The 25,241-nt window shown below is 44.4% G+C and overlaps 1 protein-coding gene across 1 annotated transcript in view; it reads right to left on the bottom strand.

Moving 5' to 3' along the window:
* The window catches only part of TOGARAM1 (TOG array regulator of axonemal microtubules 1), a 778,500-nt gene that overhangs the window by 62,048 nt on the left and 691,211 nt on the right, over positions 1 to 25,241 (bottom strand). Inside the window, exon 20 of the mRNA XM_078659754.1 lies at positions 18,479 to 18,698. Within this exon, the coding sequence (XP_078515880.1) occupies positions 18,479 to 18,698 (220 nt within the window). The remainder of the gene's footprint in view (positions 1 to 18,478; positions 18,699 to 25,241) is intronic.

Here is a 25,241-nt window from a genome sequence, read left to right as displayed (position 1 = left end):
CTGGAAAATGGTCCCAGGATGCTTGTTTCCAGGTCCAAGGAGGACCTGGCTTGGCAGTTTGGGTTGGACTATTCCCATGAGGAACAAGGTCAAGACTGCTTTGCATATGGCTGGGTCCAAACTGGAGTGGGGTGGTGAGCAAAAGAACGATGGCTTAAACCCAGATCTTGTGACTGGAGGTGAAGGTTTGCATTGTTCAGCATTCCGTCCATCAGTTGTTCCTTTTTCTTTTACCACCGTAAGTCGAAGGGTATGCCCAGACGTGGGTCCTGTGCTCACTGTGCCACTGGACTCAAGCTAACCTGGCTGATGAGGGGTGATGCCCCGAAGCCGGTCCCAGGATGCCTGGTCCAGGGAGGAAGGACCTGGCTTGGCAGTTCTGGTTGGACTGTTCTCATGAGGAACTGGGTCAAGACTGATTAGCATATGGCTTGGTCCAAACTGGGGTGGCGTCGTGAGCAAAAGAACAATGGATTAAACCCAGATCTTTGTGACTGGGGGTGAATGTTTGCATTGTTCAGCATTCCGTCCATCATTTGTTCCTTTTGCTTTTGTTGCCCTAAATGGGAAGGGTATTACCAGACGTGGTTCCCGTGCTCACTGCGCCACTGGATAGAAGGTAGACTGGCTAATGTGGAGTAATGCCCCATAACCGGTCCCAGGATGCTTGTTTCCAGTCCAGGGAGGACCTGGATTGGCAGTTTGAGGCCGATTTGCGTATGGCTGGGTACATACTGGGGTGGCGTGGTGAGCAAAAGAACAATGGATTAAACCCAGATCTTTGTGACTGTGGTAAAGGTTTGCATTGTTCAGCATTCCGCCCATCATTTGGTACTTTTTTTAGGGTCCTTGGTGGCCAACAACCCCTCCTGTAAATCCCACACAGCTAGATTGCTGATAAGTCAAAGGCCACGCCCCTTTTCTCTCCCACTCTGCAAACACAATTACTAGTTAAAAAAACATAGAAATTCACTGAAAAAACCAAAGGTTACAGGGTTATTATAGTTAGGCTCAAATTTCACTTGGACAAAACCAGTGAAAATTCTGCAGTTATAGTTACCCGAGCTAACTATAACTTACGCCCCCGCATTGCACTGCTTATGACCACAAGACCAAACATCAAGAGAAAATAAATTGTAGATTGCTTTGAACCACAACCTAGCATTTGGAGTTGCTTTTCTATAATCTAACACAACGTAATGCATCCTCCGAGCCAGCTGTGTCAACCAACTTTTCACACCCTCAGTGGAAACTCTGAGACGCTATATCAAATATGAGGTAACAATCTGCACTCCTTTTTTACTTTAGCACTCACCCACACAACCACTTACATACCCACTCACACATCTGCTCACTCACCCATACAGCCATTCACAGACACTCTCCAATACAGCCACTCACACACTGACTCACTTATCCAAATACCCACTCACATCGCCACTCACTCACCCATACAGCCACTTGCACACCCCGTCACCTTTGATATAGCCATTCAGACACCCACTCACTCACCCATATAATCACTACACACCCACTTACCCACCCATAGAGCCACACACTCACTCACCCATACAGCCCCTGACACACCCACTGGCTCACCAATACAGCCACTCACATAGTAACTCACTCACCCACACACCCACACACAGAAGGATACATAGTCAGACAGCCACACACACAATATATGTTAGAAGTAGTATCAATCAGTAATAGTGCACCTAGTATACTAATTTAACTTTGGAACTGGTTAGTATTTGTGTTTAACACCCATAAACCCTTAAAAACACTTACACTCACTTGATGAGGTCATCAGTGATGTCATCGGTGATGCCATTTCAGGTGTCATAAGTGATATCACTGACCATGTCATGAGTGATTTAATATGCGATGTCATAAGCAGTGAATTGTGGGGGCGTTAGTTATAGTTAGCTCAGATAACTATAACTGCTGAATTTCACTGGTTTTGTACAAGTGAAATATAAGCCTAACTGTAACGTCACTGTAACCTCTGTTTTTTTCAGTGAATATTGGTGGAAATTGGTTTAAATGATAAATGGCTTTTGTTATTTGACAGCTCGGCAAGGACTGCACTGTACTAGTCCTATGCTTAAAAACTTTGCTGTTTAAATGGCGAAAGACTTTGTCATTTTCTATCTCGGCATGGATAGCACTGTCTAATCCTATGCTTAAAAACTTTGATAGAAAAACAGACATTTGAGGCGAGCAGATCTAGAGTGTCGCTGGTGTTGAGAGTGCTCTAACAGGAGCTGCTTTCCACCTAAACTGAGACCTACCCAGAGTTCTCTCCTTCTTTTTTGCATATTTTATGCGTCACTCTATGCCTGAAAGGGTTTTGTTTTGACTTAATACTGGGTGCTCCCTTGTGTCTGGACAAAGCTATACCTCTCTGAAGAGCTCTAATTAGAGCGAAACACTGTGTCAGGGGTTGCTTTTATTCATTTCAGGTTGGCTTGAGTTGGTATTTTACCAATTCAAAGCTGTAATATTGTGCCTGGAGTGATAAATGGCTTTTGTTATTTGACAGCTCGGCAAGGACTGCACTGTACTAGTCCTATGCTTAAAAACTTTGCTGTTTAAATGGCGAAAGACTTTGTCATTTTCTATCTCGGCATGGATAGCACTGTCTAATCCTATGCTTAAAAACTTTGATAGAAAAACAGACATTTGAGGCGAGCAGATCTAGAGTGTCGCTGGTGTTGAGAGTGCTCTAACAGGAGCTGCTTTCCACCTAAACTGAGACCTACCCAGAGTTCTCTCCTTCTTTTTTGCATATTTTATGCGTCACTCTATGCCTGAAAGGGTTTTGTTTTGACTTAATACTGGGTGCTCCCTTGTGTCTGGACAAAGCTATACCTCTCTGAAGAGCTCTAATTAGAGCGAAACACTGTGTCAGGGGTTGCTTTTATTCATTTCAGGTTGGCTTGAGTTGGTATTTTACCAATTCAAAGCTGTAATATTGTGCCTGGAGTGATAAATGGCTTTTGTTATTTGACAGCTCGGCAAGGACTGCACTGTACTAGTCCTATGCTTAAAAACTTTGCTGTTTAAATGGCGAAAGACTTTGTCATTTTCTATCTCGGCATGGATAGCACTGTCTAATCCTATGCTTAAAAACTTTGATAGAAAAACAGACATTTGAGGCGAGCAGATCTAGAGTGTCGCTGGTGTTGAGAGTGCTCTAACAGGAGCTGCTTTCCACCTAAACTGAGACCTACCCAGAGTTCTCTCCTTCTTTTTTGCATATTTTATGCGTCACTCTATGCCTGAAAGGGTTTTGTTTTGATTTATATATATATACATATATGGAATATGCTACTTACCAGTATGCATCTGTTCTTGGCATAGAGGGCTGCAGAGTGGTACATTTATGAATAGTTCGCCATCTGGTGTTGGGCTCGGATGATTGCACTTTGTTTTTCTTCTGGAGAAGTTTTTGTCGTCATAGATGACTCCTCCTCTCGGTGTTAGTGCGCATGGGCATCGGCTCCATCCTTAGATTGTTTTGCCATAGTAGGGTTAGATGGAGTAGTGTAGTATATTACATAAAGATATGCCCATGTAAGTGTATCTAAATAAGATAATGTTGGGACAGACACAGGTTTCCGGGGAGGCAGGGAGGGCATGTACCACTCTGCAGCCCTCTATGCCAAGAACAGATGCATACTGGTAAGTAGCATATTCCGTTCGAGGCATATGGGCTGCAGATGGTACATTTATGAATAGATTGTAAAGCAGTTACCTCCCTAGCGGTGGTCCCCCGTGTCTGTCGCAACTGTCTGAAATAGAGTTTTTAATACAGCTTGGCCCACCCTGGCTTGTTGTGCAGCCTGTACATCAACACAGTAGTGCTTTGTGAATGTATGTGGTGTAGACCAAGTTGCTGCTCTACATATGTCATCTAGGGGAATGTTCCCTAAGAATGCCATAGATGCTCCTAGTTTTCGTGTAGAATGAGCTCTAGGAGGAACAGTTAATGTTCTCTTTGCTTTAATGTAACATATTTGTATACATCTTACAATCCATCTTGCGATGCCTGCTTTAGAGATAGGATTGCCCTTATGTGTTGGGGAAAATGCTACAAATAGTTGTTTAGTTTTCCTGAAGTTTTGTGTTCTTTCTATGTAGTACAAAATGGCTCTTTTGACATCTAGTGTATGTAGAGCCCTTTCTGCCACCGTCTGTGGCTTTGGAAAGAAGACTGGTAGTTCCACTGGCTGATTGATGTGGAATGCTGAAATTACTTTAGGCAAGAACTTTGGGTTTGTTCTAAGAACCACTTTATTCTGGTGTAACTGTAAGAATGGTTCTTGTATTGTCAATGCCTGTAATTCACTTACTCTCCTGAGTGAGGTAATGGCTATAAGGAAAGCCACCTTCCATGTAAGGAATTGTATTTCGCACCTATGCATAGGTTCGAAGGGTGGCCCCATTAGTCTGGTGAGTACTACGTTGAGGTTCCAGACTGGGGAAGGTGGTAATCTTGGTGGAATGACTCTTTTAAGTCCTTCCATGAATGCTTTTATCGCTGGTACTCTGAACAGTAATATGTGCTGCCTGTTTTGTAGGTACGCTGCTATAGCTGCTAGATGTACTCTGATAGATGTGTACGCTAGATTACATTGCTGTAAGTGTAATAAGTAGCAAATAATCTCCCTTGTTGATACGTCCAGAGGGTTGATATTGTTATTAGTACAGTGTATAGCAAACCTTTTCCACTTAGCTGCATAGCATGCTCTGGTGGTTGGACGTCTCGCTTGTTTAATTATCTCCATGCAATTTGGGGGTAGATCTAAGTACCCAAATTCTAGGATCTCAGGAGCCAGATCGCTAAGTTCAATTGAGTTGGATCTGGGTGCATTATTTCTCCATGGTTCTGTGTAAGGTGCATGGGTAGAATTTGTAGCTTTTGATGTGGCGCTTGTGAGAGTTGCAGGAGCGTGGTGAACCACGGCTGTCTTGCCCACGTGGGTGCTACTAGTATCATGGTCATTGAATGTTGTTGCAGCTTCCTGACCACTAATGGGATTAGTGGGAGAGGGGGAAAAGCGTATGCAAATTTGTTGGACCAATTTATCCATAACGCATTGCCCTGCGACAGGTGATGTGGGTACCTGGACGCGAAGCTTTGGCATTTTGCGTTCTGATGAGTGGCAAAGAGGTCTATCTCTGGTTGTCCCCATCTTTGGAAGAATAGTTGCAGTATTTGGTTGTGCAGTTCCCATTCGTGTATTTGTTCCGACTGTCTGCTTAAGATGTCTGCTATCTGGTTTTGGACTCCTGGTAGGTGTTCTGCTAACAGATAGATGTTTTGAGGAATGGCCCATCTCCAAATTTCCTGTGCTAGTCTGGATAGTTGGAGAGAGTGCGTCCCCCCCTGTTTTTGAATATAATACATTGCTGTCATGTTGTCTGTTCTGATCAGGACTGCTTTGTTGGTAACATGTATTTGGAAGGCTTTCAATGCTAGAAATACTGCTAGTAGTTCTAGATGATTGATGTGCAGTCTTCTTTCCTGCACACTCCACCTTCCTTGTACTGTGTATTTGTCCATATGTGCTCCCCATCCGGTGAGCGATGCGTCCGCTGTTATTGTCACCTGTGGAATTGGTTCTAGGAACGACCGCCCCTTGGCAATGTTTGTTGTGTTCCACCACTTCAGAGAGCGGTGTGTGCGGTCGTCTACCAACACCAGATCTGTAATCTGCCCTTGAGCCTGATTCCACTGTGTCGCTAAGCATTCTTGTAGCGGACGCATTTGTAGTTTGGCATATGGTATTAGCAGTATGCAGGATGACATCATCCCTAATAGCTGCATGAACACTCTTGCTGGTAGTGAGTGTTGTGGCTGGAATCTTTGAATGACTGTAAGCATTGTTTGGATCCTGACTGGGTTGGGGTATACTTTGGCTTTTTCTGTGTCTATAGTAGCCCCCAGATATTGTTGAACCTTGTTTGGTTGTAGGTGTGACTTTGTGTAGTTCACCGTGAATCCTAGCTGGTGTAGTAGCTGAATTGTCTTTTGTGTGTTTCGAAGACATTCCTCTTGTGACCTGGCCTTTATTAGCCAGTCGTCCAAGTATGGGAAGACATGAATTTGTTGTCTTCTTAGGTGAGCTGCCACCACTGCCAGGCATTTTGTGAACACCCTTGGTGCCGTTGTGACACCAAACGGAAGGACTTTGAACTGATAATGTTGTCCTTCTACCACAAACCTGAGGTATTTCCTGTGGGCTTTGTGAATTGGGATATGAAAGTAAGCGTCTTTTAGATCCAGTGTAGAAAGAAAGTCCCCTTCCTTCAGTAAAGGAAGTACCTGTTGGAGCGTGACCATGTGGAAATGTTCCGAATATATGTATGCGTTGAGAGGTCTTAGGTCCAGTATCGGCCTTAGAGACCCATCCTTTTTGGGAATTAGGAAGTATAGGGAGTATACTCCTGTTCCTTGTTGATGTTGTGGAACCTTCTCTATGGCATGCTTTTCTAGCAGGGATAGTACTTCCTGCTTTAACAGTGTTATGTGATCTTGTTTCATTGGACGCTGTTTGGGGGGGGATGTTTGGTGGGGTAGATGTGAGTTCCAGGCAATAACCATGTTGGATAATTTGTCTCACCCACCTGTCTGATGTGATGTTTTCCCAGACAGGTAGGAACTGTGACAGGCGTCCCCCGACCGGTGTTATATGGTCTGGGGGGAGCTGTATGAAGTCACTGCTTTGGGGTTGGAGAGTTGCGGTTGTTGTTGTTTCCGCGACCTCTACCCTTGTTGTTGTTACCTCTGTAGCCACCTCTAGAATTACCTCTGGGTGATGTAGGTGTAAAAGAGGTTTGTTGCTGGCTTGTACCAGTATTTTTGGATCCTCCTCTATAGGTGGACCTACGAAAGGAACCTCTTTGTGTCGGCTGTTGCAATGCTCCCATTGATTTAGCCGTTTCGGTATCCTTCTTCATCTTTTCTAAGGCCTCATCTGTCCCTGTGCCGAAAAGTGTTTTCCCATCAAAAGGTTGGTTCAGTAACGATGTTTGTACTTCTTGTTTGAACCCTGATACTCTGAGCCATGCATGTCTCCTTAACATGATGCTTGTGTTTGTAGATCTTGCCGCAGTGTCTGCTGCGTCTAGGGCGCACTTTATTGAAGTGTTAGTAATTAACTTCCCTTCTTGTATGAGTTGATCTGCCCTTTTTTGGTGTTCTTTAGGGAGATGTGTGATGAGTTTCTCTAACTCATCATAATGCGCTCTGTCATACCTTGCAAGTAGTGCTTGCGTATTAGCTATGCGCCAGCTGTTTGCTGCTTGAGATGCTACTCTCTTGCCAGATGCATCTATTAGTTTAGACTCTTTGTCAGGAGGTGGAGCTTCTCCTGTAGATAAAGAGTTTGCTCTCTTACGAGTGTTAGTGACCACTAGTGAGTCTAGAGGAATTTGCCCTTTAATGTATATTGGGTCTTTTGGAGCTGCCCTATATTTTTTATCGATTCTTGGGTTCAGTACCCTAGCCCTCACTGGGTCTTTGAATATCTCTGATGTATGACTGAGAAGGCCCTTCAGCATTGGTAGTGTTCCTGATGTTCTTTGTGCAGTAGGTAGTGTTTCTAATAAGAAATCCTCTATTTGAGGTTCTGCATGTAGTTCTACCTTATGATATGTTGCTGCTCTATTAATGAGTTGTGCAAAACCAGTGTTATCATCAGGAGGTGAAGGTTTTGAGGGATACAATTCAGGGTCATTATCATTATCTGACCCTACATTATACTCTTCCCATGGGTCTGCCTCCTCTGGGATTGTGTCTTCATCATCCCCAGGATGTTCCCCTTCCCCTGTGTCACTCTCTACATCTGTTGTTGGTGTAGATGGTCGTGTGGGAGGAATATTTGGCCTATTGTGAGGAAGAGGAGAAGATGGTGTGTGTCTGGGTTTTGGAGAAGGGGGAGGAGTTGTATTCGTCCCCATTGTTCTCTTCTTCGGATGAGTCTTGTCGTCCGAATGTTCATTCTTCCTCTTTTTAGGTAGTTCTGTGACTACCTTGCCAGTCTTTGGGTCAATAAACAGAGTCTTTTGTTTAGGATCAGTCCCGTGTTCCTGTATCGGTACCGCGGTTGTCGGTTCCGAAAGGTGTTTTTTCTTTTGAATGTCCATTTGTGTTTTCGGTACCGAGATTTTATTCGGATCCGATTTCTTCGGTATCGAAGATGTCCCCGGTGTCGAGGGTGTTTTCGACGCCGAAACGTGCTTCGGTGTCGACATGGACTGCTTCGACTTCGAGCTTTCCTTGACTTGGAGCTTCGGTGTCGATGTGGTCCGTTTATCGGAACCGGAACCACCATGATGGGAGACCGAGTGTTTCGGTTTCTGTTTCGTTGCCGGGCTCGAAGGCGGGGCGTTGGAAACTTTTTTCGGTTGTCTGACCGGGCTCGAAGGCGGGGTCGATACCGTGTGGGGTCTGTTTTTTGGTAAAGGGACGTCGTCACTCACGGTTTGTTGGACGTCGATTTCCTCGACGTCGGACTCGTCCGCTTCAGACCCCGCCTCATCGACCTCTTCTTCCTCCTCTTCTGGGTGCTGGTCCTCAAACAGCTCCGGGATTGCTTGTGACTGCATTCTCGATACCTCGTGTCTTCGGGCTCGACGGTTTCTAATCGTCGATTTTGAAGAGAACGCTGCACAGGCCTCACAGTCCCTGGATTCGTGTTCAGGGGACAAGCAGAGGTTGCACACCTCGTGTAGGTCCTTGTGTGGGAACTTAGCACCACACGTTGGACATTTTTTGAATGGAGTCCTTTCCATGGACCCCGGGCTGGACTACGTCGAGTTTCTCGTTGTCGTCGTCCTTCGAACCGCGTCGGTATGGAGTGAAGTCGCGTTTGATAACGATACCGTCGATTTGGAAATGGGTACGCGCCGGTTATAACCTTCTTTGTTGAAGTCGGTCCGGAGCGCCTCGATCCTCATCCGAACCCGATGGCGGAAAAAAAACAATTAAGGATGGAGCCGATGCCCATGCGCACTAACACCGAGAGGAGGAGTCATCTATGACGACAAAAACTTCTCCAGAAGAAAAACAAAGTGCAATCATCCGAGCCCAACACCAGATGGCGAACTATTCATAAATGTACCATCTGCAGCCCATATGCCTCGAACATATATATATACACACATACACACATACTCGGTAGAATCGAGACACAAGAGGTGAAAAAGAAAGGGGGATATAATTAAAAGGGGGCAGAGTAGACACCCCCTGACTCCCTAGTTTTTCTGAGGCGGGCCTAGAAGGACCCTGAAGGGCAAAAAAACGTTTTTTTTAATTTTTTAAATTTTCGCGGGGTAAGCGCTGGCTGCGCTCACCGGTGCGCTCTCCGGTACGCGCACCCTGAGCGCACCACAGGGAAAAACAGTGTAAAAAAATAGAGTAAAAAAAATAATGTAGAGTGTTTAGAGGAAAGTGATGCATTGCTGGAATGTGTCACAAAAATGATGCAACTCCAGCAATGCATTCTTTCACATAGGGCCAGTCTTATGTCAAAGGGCCTGTATCAGTCTTACGGCTGCTGTTAAGCAGGCGTAAGATTTGGACGCAAGAGCGTCATATAAGTGACGCAGTGATATCTCTTAGATGTCACTTCTACGACCCTTCCTTATGTCAATACACACCGTTTGCATACATTACAGCTGGCGCAGGTATAATGTGGTGCAGGGGTTTACAAAGTGACGCATCTACCTAGATGCGTCACTTTGTAAATATGACTCAACAAGGTGTATTTTTTACAGGACTGGGGCGTCACAAAAAGTGACGAATCAGTGGCGTAAAAGTGACGCATAGCCTCATAAATGTTCAGTCTTCTACTCATGCGTGATATTTAATTTATGACGTGTTATGTCGCAAGTAGTTGCAGATACGTCAGTATTTCTGACATATCTGTAAACGCAAAAGTGATGCATTGCTGGAGTGTATCACAAAAGTGACAACTCCAGCAATGCATCCTTTCACATGGGGCCAGCCCCATGTGGAAGGGCTTGCATCAGTCTTACACCTGCTGTGAGGCAGGCGCAATATTTTGACACAATGGCGTCCTAAAAGTGACGCAGTGAAATGTCATAGATTTCACTGCGTCACCTCTACGACCCTTCCTTGCGTCAATACGCCCCTTTTGCATACATTACACCTGACGTAGGTATAATGTGGCTCAGGGGTTTACAAAGTGACACATCTACCTAGATGCATCACTTTGTAAATATGACTCAACAAGGTGCATTTTTTACAGCACTGGTGCGTCACAAAAAGTGACGCACCGGTGGCGTGAAAGTGACGCATAGCCTCATAAATGAGGCCTTCAGTCTTCTACTCATGTGTCATATTTAATTTATGACGCATTATGTCAGAAGTACTTTCAGGTACATCAGTATTTCTGACGTATCTGTAAGCGCAAAAGTGATGCATTGCTGGAATGTGTCACAAAAGTGACAACTCCAGCAATGCATCTTTTCACATGGGGCAAGTCCCATGTGAAAGGGCCTGTATCAGTCTTACGCCTGCTGTGAGACAGGCGCAAGATTTTGACACAATGGGGTCCTAAAAGTGACGTAGTGAAATTTCGTGCGTCAATACGCCCCTTTTGCATACATTACACCTGATGTAGGTATAATGTGGCGCAGGGGTTTACAAAGTGACACATCTACCTAGATGCGTCACGTTGTAAATATGACTCAACAAGGTGTATTTTTTACAGCACTGGTGCGTCACAAAAAGTGACGCACCGGTGGCGTAAAAGTGACGCATGGCCTCATAAATGAGACCTACAGTCTTCTACTCATGCGTCATATTTGATGTATGACACATTATGTCGAAAGAAGTTACAGATACGTCAGTATTTCTGACGTATCTGTAAGTGCAAAAGTGATGCATTGCTGGAGTGTGTTACAAAAGTGACGTACCCCCAGCAATGCATCCTTTCACATGGGGCCAGGCCCATGTTAAAGGACCTGCGTCAGTGTTACGCCTGCTGTGAGGCAGGTGCAAAAATGAGGCTTTCAGTCTTCTACTCTTATTTTTTCTTTCACTTTCTCTGTTTCTTCACTGCCTTAATTACCTGGTCTCACACTTACTTGTCTTTATCCAGTCTGTATCTCTAGTCTTTCCAAAACATCACTGCTCTTTTCTTACCCTTCCACACCCCGTTCCTTTACTACATTTTCTTCACATATCCACATTCCCCATGTTCACTCTCCTTCTCCTCACTCTCCTTCCTCACACTCACCTTCTTTCAGTCCCCCTACTTCACTTCCCTTCTCCTCTCGTCCCTTTCTGTGCTTTCGCACTCATTTTCTTCTCGTTTATCAATGCACTCCACTTCACTTACTCTTTTTCATTTGTTTAAGAACACAGCTCTTTGATGAGAATTGGAGGTAGTTCTGAAAAGAACTTTTTTTTTCTTTTTTTTTAGAACAAAAACAAAAACAGGGAATGGGAAACTGCTCAACAGGAGCAAAAAAACAAAACAAAATTAGGGCTGGGAACGGCAGCGATGGTTCTCCAATGCTCGAACCATGAGCAGAACACTTTGTTCCCCATAGCAAAGTAACTTATCGCAATATCTGCATTTAATAATGCCTTTATTAAAAGCAGGCTGGATGTTGGGAATCTGCTCTTGTGATTGCTCCCTTCCTGATGCAGTTTGTCCTCCTGTTGAAGTAGAGGCCCCATCACTGGGAGCCTCTCTTGCCAGAGCCCTGACACTTTCCCGGGCAAAATTCTGGGGGTGCCTCCTCTCCACATGGCGAATCATTGTGGAGTTACTAAAAGAATATTTCTTAGTGGGGTCACCCCGTGACAGGACAGTGTGACAAATCCTGCACTCCACTTTTAGAGCATTTACTTTCTTCTGGTCATCAGGAATAGAAAAAAACTTCCAAATAAAGTGTTCTTTTACTTTCGGCTGAGGAGCCTTTTCATCAAGAAATTCATTGGAGTCATCTTCACTGCTGGATGGTCTGGCAGCCATGATAATCCAAGATTTTATTCCCACAAAAATCCGAAAGCAAAAAGGCAGGTCTTGCAGTCACAAAAGTGAAAGAAGAAGTGAAGGAAATGGGTGGGGATTTCATTCTTTGTAAAAAAAACTGTTAGCAACCAATGAAAAGAGTTATTTTAAGGTCACATGACTTGACGCGCTTACGCTGCGTCACCGGAGCGCTTCCGGGGGCGCTCACGCGGTGCGAACGTAGGCGCTTCCGGGGCGCTCACGCGGCGCGAACGTAGGCGCTTACGCGGCGCGCCTGAGCGAAGTTTTGATAGCTTTACGTAAATGCAAAATCATTTTCATTTCGTAAATCAAAAATACTGCTTTTATAAGTATGATACTAAATGTCTTCCATTATTATTTTGTTTTCATGCATATTTTTTTTTACGAACGCTGAAATAGCGCTCTCGGTGCGCTCTCGAGAGAGCTTACCGGTGCGCGCACCCTGAGCGCACCAGAAAAAAATGTAAAAAAATATATATATACATTGAACAAATATTTTTTTTCCCCAAAAAATATAATTAATAGTTATAAAAAACAGCTAATAACAAAAAATAGTAGGTTACAAAGTCAATATACAAAGGAATTACTATTAAAAAAACTATAAAATTCACTCAAAAAACCATAGGTTTCACAAACATTATAGTTAGGAATTATGTTTTAAAAAACCTTTGAAATTCACTAAAAAAACATAGGTTTCACAAACGTTATAGTTAGGAATTAGCATTTAAAAAACCTTTGAAATTCACTGAAAAAACCATAGGTTTGACACTCGTTATAGTTAGGAATTAGCATTTAAAAAACCTTTGAAATTCACTGAAAAAACCATAGGTTTCACACCAGTTATAGTTAGCTGAACATTTTACTCATACTAAACCATTGAAATTCCCACGTTCTAGTTAGTTGGACTCACTATAACTCGCGCGCCCGCAATCCACTGCTGATGATGTCACATATTACATCATTCATGACATGCTCAGTGACATCACTGATGACATCTCAAATGACATCACTGATGACATCTCAAATGACATCACTGATGACATCATTGATGTGATAATACGATGCACCTCCTCACACTCTAATCTAACCTTTGATACACACAGTGTTAAATACAGACTACCAATCCAGAAACCATTGACACACCAATACCCGTAACTACATACGCACTCACTGATTCCTGTCTACACACACATCCACTCATTCACCCATACAATCACTCATACATACAGTCACTCATCAATACAACACTATCATATGCACTCATACACCTATACAGACACTCACACACTGCCACTCATCCATGGAGTTACTCACACACCTAGTCAGTCATGCAAACAATCAATCACACTCCCATTTCCTCATCTATACAATTATACACACACAAAACCTTACTTATTCAAACATAGACTAACACATACTTACTCTCTTTTACAATCACTGATACAAGTACACATTGATAGATACAGTCACTTATGCAATTACAGGCTCTGATGTATAGTCATTTATATATGCCAACTCTCACATGCACTGTATTTTACATATGTACTTACTTAGACATGTAGCACTGAGATATACATTCACTCACCAACACACCCATGCACACAGTCAACCGCCCATACAGTTGTTTTCACATGCACTCTTCAACCCATACACCAAGTAAATCAACTGCTTACACATGTATGCATAGAGTTACACACCTCATAGCCACCCACACACACCCTCAGACTCGCATACAAATACTTTGGTAACCAATCAATAACTCATATAGCCACTCATATAGCTACTGATCAACACATGCGGCAGCTTACACAACAACAAACATAATGATGTACACATTCAGACAGTTTAGTCACTAACCCATGCATTCACTAAGACACATTTAATCGCTCACTCATAGTCAGTCACGCACCTACTAAATCCTTCATCCAGACACTTATACATCCACTCATTCTTCAACATGTAAAACATATGTAAACTTTACAGAAACACACAGACACTGGATGATGTCATCAGTGATGTCATCGGTGATGTCATTTGAGATGTCATCAGTGATGTCATTTGAGATGTCATCAGTGATGTCACTGACCATGTCATGAATGATGTAATATGTGACATCATCAGCAGTGGATTGCGGGCGCGCGAGTTATAGTGAGTCCAACTAACTATAACGTGGGAATTTCAATGGTTTTGTATGAGTAAAATGTTCAGCTAACTATAACTGGTGGGAAACCTATGGTTTTTTCAGTGAATATATATATTTATATATATATATATATATATCATTCCCAAAAGCCCCCGAGCTTAGAGACGCACTCCAACAAGGAAATGTTCATCACGAACCTTTATTTACCGGAAGCAGCAATTGTAACCTGATTAATTAATGTCCCCTGACGCGTTTCGATGCCTCCGGCATCTTAATCATAGGGCGGGTAGTTTGGAAAGTCAGGTGCAGACTGCCACTCATTCCACTCAGCATGTATCCTCCAGTGAAATGCATGCAGGGAGTGGTAGTCTCGATTCTTCCCCTTCAGTGGGGTCCTTTGTTTCCGACGATGATTTGATTCCCAATTAAAATTCAATGTTAGCCCTTACAGCACGAGGGTGTCAATAAGCAAAGCGGATGGTATGTACTAATGCCCACTGGAGGGATGTGAAAATATAAAAGAAACCGGCATAAAAGGAAGTTTGGTGAAATACTGACTATACTGAAATAGAGGAATTGGGGCTTCTACTCCTGGCGCTTTACTTACTGGAAAGTTAACGCCATACAGGGAACGAATGCAGAGGTCCGCTCCAGGTTTTACCTATTGCCGCCCCATGATGAAGATGCTTGTTAGCATTGAAACGCGTTGGGATAAGAGAGGAAAATTGGTGCATCCATGCCGCTTTTGAAATAAAGGTTTTGTTAAACTCACCTTGGTGGAGTGCTGCTTTAAAGCTCGGAGCTTTTCTTGGATGATTTTGAACACGGCGCCTCCGGCCGTGGAAGCATGCACCGCCATTTGAACTGGACAAGGTCTGAAGGGCGGGTCATTGAACTCTAGCCCTTACAGCACGAGGGTGTCAATAAGCAAAGCGGATGGTATGTACTAATGCCCACTGGAGGGATGTGAAAATATAAAAGAAACCGGCATAAAAGGAAGTTTGGTGAAATACTGACTATACTGAAATAGAGGAATTGGGGCTTCTACTCCTGGCGCTTTACTTACTGGAAAGTGAACGCCATACAGGGTACGAATGCAGAGGTCCGCTCCAGGTTTTACCTATTGCCGCCCCATGATGAAGATGCTTGTTAGCATAGAAACGCGTTGGGATAAGAGAGGAAAATTGGTGCATCCATGCCGCTTTTGAAATAAAGGTTTTGTTAAACTCACCTTGGTGGAGTGCTGCTTTAAAGCTCGGAGCTTTTCTTGGATGAGATATATATATATATATATATATATATATATATATATATATACACACACACTACAGAAATGAGCTAAGCAAAAAAAGGGCACTTTTTTAACGTTTTGTTAAGAATTGTCAAATGGCATCAAAGTTATTAGCAAACCAAAACGAGCGGTTTCCTGTAGAAACACCATCCTAACTATAACTACCAGTCGCTACTTGGTAACAGCTATATAACCATGTTTCAAGGGCAGGTTTGTGATCCTGGCCTGGGGTGAAGGCCTGTGCAGAGGGTGTTTCACCCCCTATTCAATCCTACTGTGCTGAGTGAATGAGGTCAGATAGCTGAGCAGGGGACTCTTTAAACAAGTAAACTCTATACCTAGTTTGATGAGACATAGGTGTAAACATGAGCCCTAACAGCACAATCAAATGTGCATGCACAGATAATTCACTTGCAAAACTGGGACATGTATTTTTATGTGTGCAAAAAGGACACCTGGATAGTCCTTGAAAAAAGGCAATGTCTGGGCTAATCAAAGACATTTTGTCACCCAGCCCTTTAAGCTGAATCCTATACAATGGAGTAAAGGAGAATGTTGGGTCGTTCTAAAGATTGTACAGGGTTCTGAGCATCTGGGTAGGTTGGGCTCTGGTTTTTTTCTTTGACAATGCCTGTCTTTTGCCATTTGCTCACCTCATGAAGAGACTCCTTGTATATTCTATTCCCATAGGTGTCCAGACAATAGGTCTCTTTGCCCATGGGGGAGGATATCAATGTTTTCTTCAGAGGAGTTGCCAATAACATCATCTGCTGAGCTGGTACATTCCCAGGCAAAAAGATAACACTGCATGGGTGTCCAATACTGCTGTCTATTGTTCTCGATGACACATTCAAACAAAGGCCTCACATATCCAGACCCTGCTTGAGATGCTCTCAATGTGAAAAGGGATGCAGCAGTCTCAAAAGATAGCACTTCTAAAGCCTAGGTCATTACATTTAATTTTCCATTCCTAATACATCAGCTGACGCACTGAGAAGAAAGTCCGGAAAAAGGGCCTGAAGTGGGACTCCTGCCTTTGGTTGGTCCACTGGTCCCAGAAGTAAGGAATGCTGGGAGCTGCAACAACAATTTGAGGCTGTACCGGGACCTTAGGCTGGGTGGCCATGGGGTTTCCCAAACCTTCGAATTCCAGTAAAGAATCTGATCTGAGGTGATGACAGCATGAAGGCAAAACCAGGAGCCTGATCTGAGAAGCGCTTGTAGGGGTATTAACTCATGATTCAGCTGCTCCTGGTCTGAGGGGTTGTTTGGATCTGATCTGCCTGCCACAGAGTCCACACCCCTTCATCCCTTGAGGGGGAACAGTCAGCGGAAAGTCCCCTGGGAATAGAGTCTTGATGAGGCAGACCTCAGGCACTGAAAGGTGGTATCTATACAAGCAAAGAGTGCCTACTCTTGCCCGTACGAGAAGCGGCTCGTAGAAAAGTTGTGGTGCCAAGTAATCCATAGTACTGTGTCTTTGCTGACACAGCAGGTTGATTGTGTGCCTGAAGCTAGCTGTGCTCTACTTGCACAAAGGTTGTCATTCACAAAGAGGGTTTTGCTATTCATCTCAAATTGTAATCTATATAGCGTGAGAAATGAGATCAACCAGAGGGGCAGAGGAAGGAAACAGATGTAACTGATTAGCCTGGACTGCAACTTAAGTCATGTACAGAAGGAGCTGCCCTTAACTCCCTGCTGCAAGTTACCACAGTGACCGGAGATGTGGTCCGTGACCTGCACCTAGAAATGTCTGGCCTGAGCTCTTGGGGCAACAGGCCTTTATTAAAGCATTGAGAAAGACTAGCTAAATGGTTTACTCTAGTAGTTGCCTCGAAACTGTGCACTCAGAGGAGCTAAGGCACTTTCAACTTCCCTTGAGTCATCTGACCATTTATATAGGACCAGTGAGTGTGACTGCCGAGTGGGAGTCCACGGGGAATGCCTTACTTCTTCACTGTCAGAAAAGAAACTTGGTACCACAACCAGCAGATGAGGGCATGTCCAGCCTCCTGACTCTTACCAATGATGAAACTCAACTTCTCTTTAGGAATTGAGAACCATTGCTTTGCTGTAAGGTAGGTTCCAAAGGAACCTCGCAGTGATGACAGCACACAAAGTTCAGTCTGCAAACATTGGATAGAGGTTCTACAGATGAGCTATTACAAGCAGCTGATGGCATGACACACATAGCTTAAAGTTAAAGCACTGTGGCATAAGTAAAGAGAACTGAGGGAAGAAGCAGACGAAATGAAGAAATACCACAAAAAGGTCCAAAAGCCCTGCAATTATCAGGATTGGGCCAAACACGAGGAATTAGCTGCATATGAGTAAAGGAGAGAATTAGCAAGGGTGCAGGTTTGTGTGTACAGTACTGGTGTGCAAAGTTCTGGATTAACCACTTTAACAGCAATTTTTGATCCCACCATTACATGGTGGTGTTGTTACTCAATGGTTAAGAATGAGGAAAAAGCCAGGACCTAACAGTCACTTGAATTATATGTGGACATATGGGATAAGATCACTTTTGGTATGTTATAAATATAAAGTGTACAGTTCGAAGGGGTACCCAGCCATTTATATAGTATAGGTAGAAGAAATAGAAAGGTCAGTTTAGAGTTGTGACAGTCTGTTGAAATTTGCATGAGGATTGCTGGGTCTTTTCAGAACTCTGTGAGGGTCTCTTCATAGCTATCTGTGGTTCTCCTGTGAGGTGATCACTGTAGACAAGTACTTTTGGCACAAAAGATGAAACGCTTAGAACACAAGCATCATAATAGCGCCTGCTTGAATAACTATTTTTTAGGCCACATTGAATGGCTTGCTAAATAGCTATATAGAACTTTGACAATGTTGATTTAACGAGGAAAAGTTCATTCAATGAACAGTCACACTTAAAACTTCCATTTTGAAATCGCTATTGTTTAACAGTCACCATCATTTACTCGCACTGCAGCAGAGAATGATCATCAAATGTTTAACATTAACGTGTTAGCGTACCTAAATATGCAATTAATGCTTGAACAACGTTGCTAGCAGCAGAATAGATACTGTGATTCTTTGAGTTTAGGTTGTTATCGACGATTGCCGGAAACAGCATATTGACCACAGCAGACAGGCTGTCTTTCAGCAGAGGGATGATCTTCTGCATTGTTTCCAGAGCCAAAAGATTAACTTTACTATTCGAGTCATGAAGACGTGACTTGAAAGCATCAAAGATCTGAAAAAGTAGAACATAGCCTTTAGTGCATCAGACTTAAATACCTTTAGCTCTTTTAATATAATCCATGCAGTGTGGCTAATCAAATTATGATTCTTTCAAAGCTCAATTCCCTGCGAACAAAAGTACTAAAACGTTTAAATAGATTTTTAATTTCATTGATTTCTTCAAGTGGCATGTGTTTTCAGTGAAATAATATTAAATGCTTTTAAAGAATGAGCTCTGGAAGATTTCCAGCAATTCAGAAACAGAAGCCAGAAGACCAAACATTACAAACAGAGAAAATAAATTGTAGATTGCTTTGAACCACAACCTAGCATTTGAATTTGCTTTTCTAGAATCTAACACACTGTAATGCATCCTCCGAGCCAGCTGTTTCAACCAACTTTTCACACCCTCAGTGGAAACTCTGTGAGTCTCTATATCAAATATGAGGTAACAATCTGCACTTCTTTTTTAGGTCTCGGCCTGCGTAGGCTGCGCTTGCGCAGACTCACCTGCGAGATCTTATGTTTTTCAGAGTGGGGCTTGAACCCGCCCCTTCTTCTCCATTGGCTGGCTTCCTAAACGGAGGCCAGCCATTGGAGGAGAGGGGCGTCTGTCCATTTAAGCCCTGTCTTTTTGGGATTCGGGGGTGTGTTTTTAAGTTTCTTTCTCTCCTCTTCCCATAGGCTGGAATTTTACATTCCAGCCAATGGGAAGAGGAGAGAAAGAAAAACACGCCCTCGAATCCGAAAATGACGCTGTGTTTCTCCGAGGCATTTCTGCTTGACCTCAGAGAAACATGGTTGAATCCCTTGCTCCTTGTTGAGAAGAGATACTACTCCCTTAAAGTAAAGAGTTTGATTTGTGACATTTCATGAATTTTAGCAAGTATAAAACGGAAACTCGATCTGCGCAATAGGCATACCAGCTACAGGACAGAAGTATGTCCATGGCATGCCACCATAAATCTCCAAGCCGTCACACAAACTTGAGTCTCTGCTAATTGCTGCCATATGTTTTGGCTCCTCTTGTGGCCTGTTTCTTCAGTATTCCAGTGTGTTGGCTCAACCTCTTTAGCTGGGGCGTGGGCGGGTGTTACTTTTTGCAGGTCGGTGTTTCCCTGCAAGCGCGGTTTGTTTCACAGCTGCTGTGACATGGAGATCGGCTGCTTTTTCTCAAGTAGATGGGCTGGGAGGGGGAAACACGACGCTTCCCTTCACAGAGCCAGGGCGGTCACTGGCAGCGAGGGCCGTGAGATAGTGCGGCCCAGCCCACTATCTAAACTTCTTTGCTCCAGGGACTGAGGCATGGTGGGCCGGGGAGGAACTTGAAGCGGACGGGCCCCGGAGGCATCAAGTCGATGCGGCTCCTCGTCCTTTCTTCAGGCCTCTGTGGGAGCAGAAAGGAGGGCCCGGCCGGTAGTAAGGGCTGTAAAGCAGGGAATGGACTCGCGTGTGAAGGCGGCACCTGGGACTGTCACGGGAGGCGGGAAGGGAAAGTAAAGTGAAGGAGAATGTGTGGGCAGTCCGAATAATCTTTAGGGGCGTTGGGAAAGGAGGGGCCTTGTAGGGGACCCTCCTCCGCCGGCTCACAGAGTGCGCCTGAGCCCTGAAGTCCTTGGTTCTGTTGGTGATGGGAATGTGAGCCGGATACTATTGGGCCGGTGGATCTTGGAAGTTCCAGGTACATTTCACAATAACTTTGCGCTGCCACCGCGCCTCAATGTACCACTCCCCCCGCGTGGGTCTTGGTGCGGTCCTGGAGTCAGGAAGGAGCAGCCGAGAGAAGTGTTTGAACGTCTTTCAGAGGGGAGGGGAAGCCCGAGGGATCTGCAGGGACTTGTCGTGGCACAGCATCGACAGTCGCCTATCCGTTTCCTTTGACAGCCCTCGGCTGCTGCGTGGGTTAGTTTGAACATTAAGATGGTGGCACAAGTGGGAGGCCCCTGAGTTTCTCATGTCTTGAGTGTTGTGTCGAGTAGTTTGTGGAACGAAGGGGGCACCAAGGGCGAGAAGCCTCAACTTTTTCACCTGTGACCGCATCTTTGTAACTACCTGTAATGTCTTTTAAGGGGTGTTAAAAGTGAAACTTGGGGATAGTTTATTCCTTCTTTCTCAATAGCCCGTAATTTACACTTTTATTTGGGCTTTAGCGATGCGGTGAAGAAAAAAATAGAAAACAATGATGGGCTTCCTTCCTCGCCACAGACAATCTTGATCTACTCGACAAAGAGTTGATAATTCTGGTTGAGTCCAATCTATAAAACTGCAGTTAAAGAAATTGTGGTAGGGAGTGGTCACTCTCTGATTAAAACGTTTTGGTCATATAACTAGCCCTGTTTATTTTCCATTACTGTCCTCTGGTATCCATCATTACCCTGTGCTGATGGGATGGCGGGTTTGTGTTACACCTAATGTGAAAACAATCCAACGTGTTTATAACCTTGTCCAGTACAGTGAAGATTTATCACCCATGATAAAAGGAACCATCCAAGCCAAATGTTGCCCTATAACCAGCCATGGCTCTTCAGTTGAGATTTCTTTGAAGTTGTCCGTCGTCTCCCCCCCCAGATGGCAGCAGAAGAGGATAGATATCGCTATTTTAATCCAGTACTGGCCTGCGCGTGTTACTGCCAGGTACCTTCAGGTCTGTTTATCTCCAGGGGAAGAGGAGATTAGCCTAGCCAGACAGCTCCATGCTCACATCTGGATGGGCTGGATAAGCTTTAGAACACAGCTTGAAATGGAAGACTGCATGTTCAAGTCTGCTGAATGCGCCCAGGCCCTTACAGACAGACAGACAGACCGCCGTCCGCAGAGCGGGCTGTAGTTCTCATAACTGGCTCCTGGCGGGAGTGGGAAGAATCTGACACAATCCACGAAAGCAGGGATGCTTTGCACTTGTATGTATCGCTTGCACGACCCCAAGGTATTGGAGCGCTTAACATGGGCACCGGTCACATTACATAGGACATACATGCTGCCCAGAGACCTGATTCAGGCAGAGGACTCCCGAGTATAAAGCATAAGATTGCTTCATTCTCCCGCTTGACATCCCTCCTCCTTGAACAGAACTCCATGTGGAAAATTCATTCACCCGATGCTTGTTATAGGAGAAGTGAAACACGAAGAAAGAAGAGAGGCTCACATTCTGAGGTTGTGAGATCAGAGCTTACGGCTGAAAGAGGAATACCCGTCTGCAGCTGATCAGAGCAGATGCGCTGGAAAGCAAAGCAGGCCTTCTGCGCTGGCAACTGTGGAGCGCCCGCGCGGCTTCGGGTCATACGGCTGCGCGCCCCACGTGCCTGACAGTGAATGTGCGGGCGCGTTGGAGCCAGTCGGCCTGGAACTTCCTACATAATGTCAGCTAGGAGAGAGTGGCGGAGGAGGATAGGGCGGGTTTTCTGTCACAAACACATTGCAGATGTCCCTGCCGTATGACTGAGTGAGGAGTGTACACAGTCAGTGACGCAATATACAGGTATTTTTTATGCGTATATTAAAATGTGCATGAGGGTGCGTAAAAAAGGGCGCACAAATCCGTGGTATAAAATGTTGATATTACATTACGCCATGTTAATTACTTGCACACAAGAGAGAGAGGAAAGGGGGCCAGGAGAGTTGGAAGGAAGGTCTGAAAATGATGGAATGAGGAACAAGCTTTGTGAGTGGTGTTGTCTTTCTTTCAAATGCTAGTGTCTCACTGGATAGAGCATTAGTGATTTGCAGTTCACTGGCATTGGTCATCTGGATGAGAGGTACAGAGGGAGGAAGAAGGAGAGGGCCTTCTTCAGTGTCAATTAATACTATTGGAACTTCTGAATGATGAAAAGTTGAGCAGCCCTACATGTGGCACACGAAGCTCTGCAGCGGTCACTTGACCCACTCTGTGTGCGTGTGGCTCTGTGTGTGTGTGTGGCTCTGTGTGTGTGTGTGGTTCTGTGTGTGTGTGGCTGTGTGTGTGTGGCTCTCTGTGTGTGTGTGGCTGTGTGTGTGTGTGTGGCTGTGTGTGTGTGTGGCTCTGTGTGTGTGTGTGGCTCTGTGTGTGTGGCTGAATAACAATTACACTTGCTACATTTCTTACTAATCCTCTCTCATCTTTTCTTTCTCTCTATCTCAATTTCTGACAATGCCTTTTATTAATCTGTTTTCAAAAACAACATATAAATAAACATTTTGTAATTTGCAATGCCAATAGCTCTAACTTTTGCAAAGGCAAGACCATTGCATTGTACTCTACTACTCAGTTTATAATACCCTACTCACACTATACTAATAAGGAATATGCTACTTACCAGTATGCATCTGTTCTTGGCATGTAGGGCTGCTGACATTCATACCTGTGCATAGATCGCCGCCTAGTGTTGGGTCCGGATGATTGCACCTTGTTGTCCTGGAAGAGTCTTCAAAGTATCACGAGATAGGTGAGTCCTCCCCTGGACTACAGTGCGCATGGGCATCTTCTCCATCCTCAGATTGTTTTTCGCCATTGTGGCAGAGATGGAGATAGTAAAGTAAGAGATGGCCATGCAAAAGATAATGCTGCAGCTGCGACAGGCACCGTGGAGGAGAGCGGGCGATATGAATGTCAGCAGCCCTACATGCCAAGAACACATGCATACTGGTAAGTAGCATATTCCGTTCGAAGCATGTGGGCTGCTGAATTCATATCTGTGCATAGACTGTATAGCAGTATCTCCTCTAGCGGTGGTTACCTGTGCCAGCTGCAGCAGTTTGAAAGAGAGTTTTGAGGACAGCCTGACCTACAGCAGCTTGCTGCTTTGCTTGCACGTCTACACAGTAGTGTTTTGTGAAAGTGTGTATGGTAGTCCATGTGGCTGCTCTACATATGTCCTCAAGAGGGATATTTCCTAGGAAAGCCATGGATGCCCCCATTTTCCTTGTAGAGTGTGCTCTTGGGGGTACGGTTAAAGTGTGTTTTGCCTTTTGATAACAAATTTGAATGCATTTAACTATCCATCTGGCTATTCCTGACTTTGATATGGGATTCCCTTTATGTTGTGGTGAAAAAGCAACACATAATTGCTTTGTTTTCCTAAATGATTTCGTTCTGTCCACATAATAAAGCAGAGCTCTCTTTACGTCCAGTGTGTGTAGGGCTCTTTCCACTACTGACTGTGGATTTTGGAAGAACACTGGCAGTTCTACTGACTGATTTATATGGAAAGTTGAAACGACTTTTGGCATAAATTTAGGGTTTGTTCTAAGAACTACCTTGTTAGCATGTATTTGCATGAATGGTTCTTGAATTGTTAATGCTTGTAGCTCACTAACTTGCCTTTGTGAGGTAATGGCAATCAAGAATGCCACCTTCCATGTTAGAAATTGCAATTCGCATGAGTGTAAAGGTTCGAAAGGAGGCCCCATACGTCTGGTAAGTACTATATTTAGGTTCCAGACTGGGGAAGGTGGGAGCCTTGGAGGAATCACCCTTTTAAGACCCTCCATAAAAGCCTTGATTGCTGGTACTCTAAACAGTAAAAGGTGTTGTCTGTTTTGAAGGTATACTGCTATAGCAGCAAGGTGTAGTCTTATTGAAGAGTAGGCTAGGTTGCATCTTTGAAGAACCAGTAGGTAACATATAATGTTCTGAATGGAAGCGTCTAATGGGTTGATTTGGTTATTGTTGCAGTAAATAACAAATCTCTTCCATTTAGCTGCATAGCATGCTCTAGTGGTCGGTCGTCTTGCCTCCTTAATGATGTTCATACAGTCTGGAGGCAAGTTAAGGTTTTCAAATTCTAAGACTTCAGGAGCCAGATCGCTAGGTTCATCTGATTGGGATCTGGGTGTCTGATTTCTCCATGGTTCTGAGTTAGAAGATGGGGTGCGAGGCGCAGCCTTTGATGAGGAACTACTGAAAGTTCCAAGAACGTCGTGCACCAAGGCGGTCTCGCCCATGTGGGAGCAACTAGGATTAGTGTGAGTGACTGTTGCCGCAGTTTACGTGCCACCTACGGGATCAGTGGTTCTGGGGGAAAAGCGTACGCACATCTGCCTGATCAGTTCATCCATATCGCATTGTCCTGTGAGAGCGGATGTGGGAATCTGGCGTCAAAGAACCGGCATTCTGAATTTTGGTTTGTGGCAAACAGGTCTGTTTCTGGGAGCCCCCACTGTTCAAAGAATGGCTGGAGAACTTGGGGGTGAATCTCCCATTCGTGAAGTTATTGGCTGTGTCTGCTGAGTAGATCCGCTATTTGATTGTCTTTCCCTGGGAGGTGTTCTGCCAGGAGAAAGATGTCTTTTGGAATTGCCCACTTCCATATGCTCTGTGCTAAGTGGGATAGCTGTAGGGAGTGTGTTCCTCCCTGCTTCTGGATATAGTACATGGCTGTCATGTTGTCCGTCTGGATCAACACAGTCGTGCTGTACAGGTATTTTTGGAATGCTTTTAGAGCTAGGAATATTGCCAGCAACTCTAGTTGGTTGATATGCAGTTTCTTTTGTTTGCTTGTCCAGAGCCCTTGTACTGTGTAATTAAGTAGATGGGCTCCCCAACCTGTCAGTGATGCGTCCGTTGTTAGTACTAGTTGTG

The sequence above is a fragment of the Lissotriton helveticus genome, chromosome 9 (genome assembly GCF_964261635.1).
Source record: "Lissotriton helveticus chromosome 9, aLisHel1.1, whole genome shotgun sequence".
Taxonomy (NCBI): domain Eukaryota; kingdom Metazoa; phylum Chordata; class Amphibia; order Caudata; family Salamandridae; genus Lissotriton; species Lissotriton helveticus.
Note: the sequence above shows the minus strand (reverse complement) of the source record. Positions and strands in the feature narration are given on the sequence as shown.